The following is a 9590-nucleotide window of genomic DNA, read 5'->3' as shown; positions in this document are numbered from 1 at the left end:
GGGCCTAGACCCTTCTTCTGAAGAAGGGTCTAGGCCCGAAACGTCAGCCTTCCTGCTCCTCTGATGCTGCTTGGCCTGCTGTGTTCATCCAGGTCTACACCTTGTTATCTCAGATTCTCCAGCATCTGCAGTTCCTACTATCTCTACACAGCTTTGCATTGATTTCCCAGGGGCAGTTCGCACCATGGATAACTCCCTCTACAACCCATGCAGCGTTCTTCATTAATATCAATGAAAAGCAATGCTTGGGAAAAACAGGTAGCAGCCTACAAAGCTGTTTGCCCCAGTGGAAGCAAAACAGGTCTGCAAAGCGGTGTGACATGAACAAGTTGCTCCCTCAAAAAATGCTAAATATTTTGCTAGATAATATATATGTGAACTAAAGTATATTCTAATAATTAATCATAATCATAATCTAGCAGCATTTTGTTAAAACATTAACTTACTAATATCATGCTTCTGTCATTAAGAGATGTGGTCAAATATTTCTCAAGTTTATTATTGCATTGATAATTTTAATTACAAATCATTTTAATACAGATATCTTACACATTTAACGTAAGCTGGAACGCTTAAGTTAGAATAGCACAGTCCACATAAATTTAAACGTCTTTTTGTCTAGGAACCCTCAAGCTTGCATTCCATTATTACAACTGTGTTGGTGAAATGTATTTGCTTTAACATCATCCACAGAAAAAATATCACCTCTATTGCAACAATAGTAATTCATATAAGATTTGAATTTGGCTGTTATATCTGTAGATCAGCCATTTTTTCATCTCAAGGAGGTTAATTCTTGACTGGTATAATGAGTAGTGTAAATGTGAGGCCCGCTGGTAACTTCAAGCCAAGAGCATTGAATTTCTTTAGGGGATCCTAGTCTTGAAAGCAAAGCACAATCCAGTTTCCTTCAGAGGGTAAGTCTGCCCATTTTACATGGTTCACTTAGAGGGGAGTGGAAAAGATTTGCTACATCAATCAAATGAGTTATTTTCAAAGCAGCATCGACAGTGACCACTGGCAAAACTGCCCTGTCCTAACGTATTAGGACAGTTTCCGGGGAGAGGGAAAAAAGCAAATAAAAACACAAAATACATCTATGACTGTAACCTACTGAGCAATACAAAATATTGTTCCAGAAACATGCTGACTTGTTGTGTTGATCGGAAATCTGGTTCTGCATAAACTGTGCCCACCACCTTTAAATCCACTGAAAATAACACACGGAATCATAACAAGTTGTTTTCACAGTGTGTTAACATCCTGTTTATTTTATTTTTCCAATCCACAAAGACTGCTCAATCGCTGGAGAAGTAAAGACTAAGACTATTTAGACTCATCCTCTTTAGATCTATTTTTGTGAGCTGATTGTTTTTTATTGTGAATTTAGCTTATTTCTAATTTTGTTTGCAGTCCATCATAAATCCACTGCCACAAACAGCTCTGACAAGCCACTCAGTTAACCCCAGCTCAGCCTTGCCTGGGGATACATTCAATTCATCAGTTAATACTACCTTTGTTGACGCAAATGTTCCTACACCTGCTGATTCTGGAGAAAGTAGTGTGGTAAGTAAAATTACGTAGCATTAAATAGAATCTACAGCACAGAAATAGGTAATTTGGCCCAACTGGTCAATGCCAGTGTTAGTACTCCACACGGGCTGTCTCACACATTAATGACCACTTCCCAACCTGCCCTTGTATCCCTCTATCCCATATTCCCTCATATATGCATCAAGCTTCTCCTTAAATCCATCAATGCTACCTGCTTCAGCCACTCCATGTTGCAAGGAGCTCCACATTCTCACCATTCCTAATTTCTTTGTTTGATCTCCTAGTGGTTATGTCATGTTTCTACTCCATTGTTTGGATTTGCCCACAAGTAGAAATAGTTTCTTTTCACATCCTTCGTATCAAACCCTTCTTAATTTTAAAGACCTCTTTAAGGCCTCCTCTTTTTTCAGAGAAAAGAACCCAACCTGCTCAATCATTTCTTTTCATTAGCACCCGCTCTGTTTTGGAAACAGATTGGCCTGAGCTTTATCCTCCACAGCTTTAATAGCCATGTTGTAGTGTCAAGACCAGAAATACACACAGCACGTTAAAACACTCACTACTGCAACTTGCCAAGGCTACTTCAACAGCACTTAATAAACATCTGACCTCTCCTGCCGAGACATTCAAGGGCAGCAAGCAAATGGGAATACTGCCACCTCCAGGTTCCCCTCCAAGTTGCACGCCACCCTGACTTGGAAATATATTGTTGTTGCTTCAACCATGTAGTCAGAATCCTGGAACACTCTATCTAACAACACTGTGGGAATACCTTCAGCACACAGTTCATTAAGATGGTTCACCACTACCTAATCAAAGGCAATTGGGCATTTGTCAATAAACGCTGACCCACAACCTGTAAATAAATAAATAAGAATTGTGTGGTCTTACCAAGGTTCGACATAAATTTAAGGTTTGCTATTAAATTGTCTTCCAACTTGGCTTGTATTTCAAAGTGTCTAGAAAAATTGAGGGGGAGATCCATTTAATGTTTTGAAACTAATCAAAAGATTCAATGGAGTACCTATTACCTCCTCCAATTGGGGGTTTCTGGAATAAGAGGACACAAACATCAAATTTGAGCTAGATGTTTCAGGTCTGAAATCAGGAAATGTTAGTGGAAATGTGTAATTAGATCCCTCTAAATGCCTACGGATGCAGGATTTTCAGGACCAAGGTTGACAAATTTTAATTTGTGAGAATATGATGGATACAGATCAAGGCAGGTGAGCAAAGTTGAGGTATAGATCAGCCATGTTCTGATTCAATGATATCACAGTCTCGAGGGGCTGGGTGATCTACTCCTGTTCCTCTGCTCCTAGAAACGAATTCAAGCGTTTCATCAGGACTGTTCATGGCCTCGTCAACTTATGTTGCTATCTTTGTGATTTTTGTACCTGTACTTCCAGATCTCTTTGCTCATCTGTCCAGTTTACTTTCTTTCCTGCCAAGGAATTATTCCTCCTTATTCTGCCTACTTGAACTACCTCACACTTCTCTCTATTGGATTCAATAGCCATTTATCTGCCAACTCCGCAAGTCTGTTTATGTCTTCCTTTATTTTGGTGCTGTCTTCTATATTATTGCCCATTCTCCAAATCTGGTGTAATCTGCAAATTTAAAAACAATACTTTCATAGCTAAATTCAGAGTTGAAATTGTTTATGTGTAGAATAAATAACAGTGGCCCCAGTACACATAACCATGAAAAAACATTTCCCATCTGCTACCATAAATGAAAAACTTTCCTTAACTCCTCAACAATTTTCTGTTATTTGGCCATCGCTTAATCCCTTCTGCTGTCTGACCCCTGACCATTGCACCAAGTCTCAAATGTGAAACTTGTCAAAAACCTACTGAAAGCCCATGTATACAGCATTCATACCATCGTTGCCTTCTCGTTGTTTTATATCCAAAGAATTATACATGACCCTACCTTTTATTTCCAGTCTATTGTTTATTATATTTTTCATCTCAATAGACATTTCATTATTTTGTCTTTTAACATACATTCTTGAATCTTTCTGATTTCTGACATTAAGCTAAATGGTCTGTATTTCCCTGGGCTCACCCCCCGTCTCTCTTATTGGAATTGAGGATTATATTTCCTTTTTGCCAGTCCTCTGGACTAATTCTTTTCACTATTATTTTTACTTGCTAGTACCTCTGTTCTTTGTGAATCTATAGGTACATAATGCCTGTATCTCCTTCCTATCTTAACTGTTGGAATATTTCTCTTGACCTCTTCTACTGTTATTAATTCCTCTTTGGTAATCCTTTCATTGAAAACTGAGATAAAATTTCTATTCAGTAGTCTTGCCATTTCAGCATCATCTCATGTGGGGATATCTTGCTCATTTCATAGTGCCTACTCTGTGTTACTTATGTGCCTAAAGAGTACTTTACAATTTCATTTTATATTTCTTTGATACTTTTTGTTATGTGATAAACAAAAAAATACTTTTTTTGCTTGCAAGTCTTTGAAACGTTTACTGTATAGGCAAAAGACTGGCAGTGTAAAATCAACTCGTTCCATGAGAACCAGTCATTCCCTTTAAACAGACTTGCCTGAAATAAAGGGAGGTATAAATAGGTTGAAGTGTCACCAGCTTTGATTCCAAACTTAGACTTGCTTTGTGCTCATTTGTTCTATGCTTCAGCGTCTCTCTTTTTGCCTGAAGCCACCACAGGACAAACTGTCAGAGTGAATTTGCAAATATCGTCAATGGTGTTTGCATGTTTTTTTCGCCAGATTGAAGGTCTAGCTGGGAATACCAAAGGCGGCGGCAGCGGCAATGCCGTCGAAGCTGTGACAGCTCCCAACCAAGGCACCGTTCTCCAGTTCTTCACAAAGCTGCGGAGAAATACTAGCTTAGAATCAGCAAGCCCCTACTTCAAAATCAAGAAGTGGAAGTTTGAAACCAGCCAGCGAGCACTGAGCCTTGATACGAGAGGTAAGATCATTGCAAAACCTGCAATTAACTTAAACTATTTTCCTTTGATATTTGCAGGTCCAATAGCTCTATTAACAAAAAGACGTTGGTATTGGTATTCTAGTTATCGTCAAAAATGTTGCAGAAACTGCTGAAATCAGTATCATAGCAGTCACTCTGCAAATATTGTATAATTTTATAGTGTCTTGCAAATTTGCTTTGTTATATAAATAATTTTTTTAAGTTCTATAGGCATTTTGAGCTTTTTATGGCATAGTTCTTCTTTGCTGACAGTTGCATTTATTATTTTAAACAAAACTGGCCTCACCAGCACATGTTCAAGAGCAATTATGGATGGGCAATAACTGCTGACCTAGCACACAGTACCCACACCATCAAAGAATTAAAAGGAATAGAGGTTTGATTTAAATTTCATGCGTAGCAACCTCCTGCCATAGCTCGAAACAAGAACAGAAATTGCTGGGGAGAATCAAGTCTGGCAGCAACTGTGCAGAGAAAGCAGAGTCAACATTTCACGTCTAAGTTTCTCCAACAATTTCTGTTCCTGTTTCACATTTCCAGTATCCACAGTTCTTTGCTTTTTATTTACTGCAATAGTTTTTTACTGCTGGGTTATTTCTCTGACATGTTAACTGCTGGCCTGATCCACTGTTATTGCTGTCTTAGGTAGGAAGTAGCTTTAATGAAGTGTCTCGCACCCTGTGGGATCAAGGTGCTGAAAAGTCCCTTCCAATCAAAGCCATCCACCCAGTTGTACAGTCCAGTATCATAAAGTGGTGTAAATTCCCAATATTCCTTCTCATTTGTATCCTTTCAAGTAAAAACTGACTGACAACCTTTTAGGGGATAAATCTTTGTGAAGTTCTGCAGTGGCTGTTGCCTGAATAAACCTGCAGAGATAAATATCAAAGCAGTCAAATGATACTTGTGCAAACCTAAAGGGTTGTTGTTGAAACAAAGTGTCATAGTCAGCTTGTGAAAGATATTCAGTGATCATTGGGTATTGTCTATTAACTGTGTGTTTGTGTGTTGCTAACAACTGGAGTTATGCATTTACCCAGTCACTGGAATTTTCATGAATTGATGTGAATTATATTTGATAAACTCATGATGCAAGAGGATCATGCAAGAGAACTTTGGAAAGAAACTATGCTTTGTATTCACTGATGAAAACTGGAAATAATGATATGACTAGATCGAGGAAATCCAGAGATGATGAGTTAAATGTGGTCGCAGTTGTTAGATTGTATTTCCTGTTTTATAAAGGTGGCAGTTTACAGAATTAAGAGGACAGCTTTGTTAGTAGAAATTAATTGTGTAGATTTTGGAAGATGGTGTTTTTGTCTGTGTTAGAGAGAGGAGAAGAAAGGAGAGGACATTGTCCACAATCTCAAAAGAGCTTCAGGTAAGCCCTCATTCAAAAAGAAACTTTATTTTCATTCTTTAATGATTTCAGTTGTATGCCATACTTAGCTATACCAACTTTCCACAAGAAATTATGATTTTAATGGGGGTAATGTACTTATTGTTTAATTTTAGGATTAATGTACTGACATAAAATCAGCAAGGCACATTTTTCAAGTTGGTGTTTACAAGCCATTTAGTGCAACCAGTCTGTGCTCCTTTGCAGGAGACTCTTCCCATTTTTCTCTTCTGAACCTACCACTGGAACCATCGAAATTGCCTTTACCTCCAAATGCTTGTATGACTTCTCCTTATCCAAATAACCATTGATTTATTTACTCTTGCTCTCACATTTTTCTCAGTTTCTTCCCTTTCTGGATTTCTTGACTATATTGCTCTCCTCCATTTCCTCTGCTCCTTGGTAAAATTTCCGATGTATTCAGATCTTTCAAGTTCGCTGAATGGTGAGCAACCATTTTCCACTGACCACTAAATCTCAAACATTCACAGTATAATTCTAGTGAATCTTCACTGGAGCATACCCTTCCTATAATGGGATGTTACTGCATGCATTGCTGCACCTTTGGAAATCAGTCAGGTGTGGAATTAAATTCATCCTACTGATCCATGACAAAGATGCTTAGCCCTCCAATATTCTGCATCGTTGGTCAGTCAGATTTACTTACGTACCTGTCATTGTTACTCGTTGCACTAAGCTCAAATAACCAGAAACTAAAGAAATCATCCTCAAAAAAAAAATGCTGTGCTTCAGGAAACCATTCGTACTTATTCAGTCAGTTGTTCAAATGTTAATATTGATCTCTATGTACTTATTACAATGTGTTGTGAATCACAAAAGCAGGGAACTAAGTCTGGCTTAACACCAAGCTCTGATATCCTGTGGATGAGGTATTTCCTTCAGGTATGATCCAATTTTCCCTGACAAAATAACTCACAATTTATGGTAACCTTCAATTTCTCATCAGGAAATTCTTTGTGATTGACCTGGGTACATTGGTGAACCTATTGGTGAATATTTAGATTTCTGCAGATTCATAGATTGAAAACTAATGGCTTGACCAAATCTTGAAGTTAAGAATGATCAGTGTACTTCTCGTTGTCTTTTTATTTTCCCAATAGGATTTGTGAAGGCCAAGAAACCATGATAAGTGAAAGTAGTTTTTAGTGTCCACAATGCTTTAGAGATAGAAATGAAATAAAAGATCACTTAAAATGATAGAAACAAAAAAAGGATAAAGTCTAGGTAAATAACATATTACAATTGTTATCTAAAGCCTAAATTTCCAAAAGACAGAGATAATCTCCAATTTAACCAAAATAGTGCTGGAGCCTTGATTCTGAAAGTCCTGTCCCTGAAGCCAGCAACCACTACTTTCACTGGGAACAAGGGCAGTTTATATTTTGCATACTCTTTGTCTTCTGTGTGTTAACCAATCCTCAATCTATGCTGATACATTACCTCCAATACCGTGGGTTCCAATCTTATGCAATCTCTTATGTGGTACCTTATCAAATGTGTTCTGGAAATCCAAATACACTAATCTACTCATTCCCCTTTATGAACTCTGCTTGTTACATTCTCAAAGAACTCTAGCAAATTTTTCAAACAGGATTTCCCTTCACAAAACCGTATTGACTCTGTTCTATAGTGTTAAGCTTTACTAAATGTTCAGCTATTCCTTCATTAATAATGGACTGTAACATTTTTACCAACAATTGATTAGTCTAACTGGGCTATAGTTTCCTGCTTTCTACCTCCCTTCTTGAACAGGAGCATCAAATAAGCAGTTTTCCAATCTGTTGGAACCCTCGCAGAATAAGTCAGATCTGTAATATTTCAACCAGTGCCTCTACTATCTCTGCAGCCTCTCTTTTGGATTCCTTGAACACAGGTCATCTGGTCCTGGCAACTTCTCTGCCTTTATGTCCCATTTTGTCAAATACTTTACCCCTCATGATAGAAACTTTATAAGACCTTTTCTCCTAATACCATTGAAGATCAATGAAAAATATTGGTCTAAATTATCTGCCATTTCCTTATTATCAATTCCCCAGTCATATTCTCCAAGGTCCCACACCCACACTTTAGCTACTGTCTTTTTGTATACAGATAGAAGCTCTTGCTATTTGTTTTTATATTTCTTTCCAGTTTACTTTCATAATCAATGTTCTCCCTTTTTATTTCCCTTTTAGTCATTCACTATTGGTTCCTAGGGGGAAAAAAGTCCCAATTCACAGGCTTACTGTTAGCTTTCATCACTCTGTACATCTTAGTTTTTGATTGGGTACTCTCCTTGACTTTTTTTTTAACCATGGATAGGTAATCCTTATCATCAAGTTCTTTTTGACTAAAATAACATTTTGCTGAGTGTTAAGAAATATCTGCTTAAATGTTTGCCATTGCACATCTGGTGACCTACTCCATTAGTCTATTTTCCCAGCTTGCTTTTGACATTCATTCATCTTTGAAGAAAATATGAATTTAATAAAATAATATGCGATTGACAAGGAGTCAATAAATAGATGAGAGCTTCAACTCCACAACAGACCAAATGCTGCAAGCATAAAACAAATCAAGAAACAATGTATAATTGCAATGCATAAACACATGGATGTAATTTGAAAGCTGGCAAACTCTTTTGCTTTCCATTTCCCCAAGCATGTCTAATATTTTCCTGTTTATTTAGTGAATAGAATTTTCCAGACCTACTCGAAACTAATAGGTTTATAGTTCTACTGGTATCAATTTGGGTCAGTTAGTAGAACATTTATCTCTGTGACAGATTGAGTTGTGATGTAAAGCTTCATAGACTTTGGGATATAATATAGGCCTACCCTTTTAGTGCACAACTGAGTGAGCGCTGCATTGGTTTAGCTGTATCTTTCAAGTCAGATGTCGAATCATGGCCCCATTTGCCAGTCTGTTTCTTTTATCTGTTCATGGGATATTACTAGCAAGATCAGCATTTTATTACCTGCCCCTAACTGCTCTGGAAAGGTTAGTGGTGAGTCATCTTCCTGAACCCAGGGTATGGCTGGTTTAGATACACCCACATTGCTATTACTAAGTGAATAATTTATTGTCACTTGTACTCTACAATGAACAACACAGTAAAATACAGTGAAAAAGCTTCAATTGTCACCACAAACCAAGTCACTTGAATATTTTAAGAATGAAAAGATTAAGCTGAAAGAAAGTCCATCTTCGTTCCACCGCCTCCACCATGAGTCCTGAGCCAACTCACCAATGACACCTGCACCGCCACCCCTCCGCCACCTGTGCCAGAGCCACCAACATCGGAGTCACCACTCTTCAGGCATCATCTCTTTGTCGCTGGGCCCACATCACCATGGACCACCGATGCCAGGTCCCATGCTAGACCCACATTCACCTTGAAACCAGAAGATACCCCAGCTCCACTGCCATCGCTGCCTCACCGATAACCAGGAGACCCTAGCTCAAGGCCTACCACAACCAGGAGTCCCTGGCTCCATTTCCACTGCCACATCAATGCCTGCAGTCCCTGCTGTGGGCCTACCATGGTGAAGCCTGCAGTTCCTCCTCTGGCTTACTTCAACCTGGCGTCCCTGGCTCCATTTCCACCGCCGTGGTGATGCCTGCAGTTCCTGCTCTGGGCCTACCACTGTGGTGCCTGCA

General features: G+C 38.5%; 1 protein-coding gene across 6 annotated transcripts in view; it reads left to right on the top strand.

The window, feature by feature from the left end:
* cbarpb (CACN subunit beta associated regulatory protein b) overlaps positions 1–9590 on the top strand; it is a 193963-nt gene that overhangs the window by 151357 nt on the left and 33016 nt on the right. For all 6 annotated transcript variants that reach the window (XM_048614165.1, XM_048614164.1, XM_048614162.1 and 3 more), the window contains 2 exons: positions 1414–1566; positions 4306–4507. In XM_048614165.1, coding sequence (XP_048470122.1) covers positions 1414–1566; positions 4306–4507 — 355 coding nt within the window. The remainder of the gene's footprint in view (positions 1–1413; positions 1567–4305; positions 4508–9590) is intronic.

This window comes from Rhincodon typus, chromosome 29 (assembly GCF_021869965.1).
Source record: "Rhincodon typus isolate 14 chromosome 29, sRhiTyp1.1, whole genome shotgun sequence".
Taxonomy (NCBI): Eukaryota; Metazoa; Chordata; class Chondrichthyes; order Orectolobiformes; family Rhincodontidae; genus Rhincodon; species Rhincodon typus.
The sequence above is the reverse complement of the archived record's forward strand: the minus strand, read 5'-3'. Positions and strand labels throughout refer to the sequence as shown.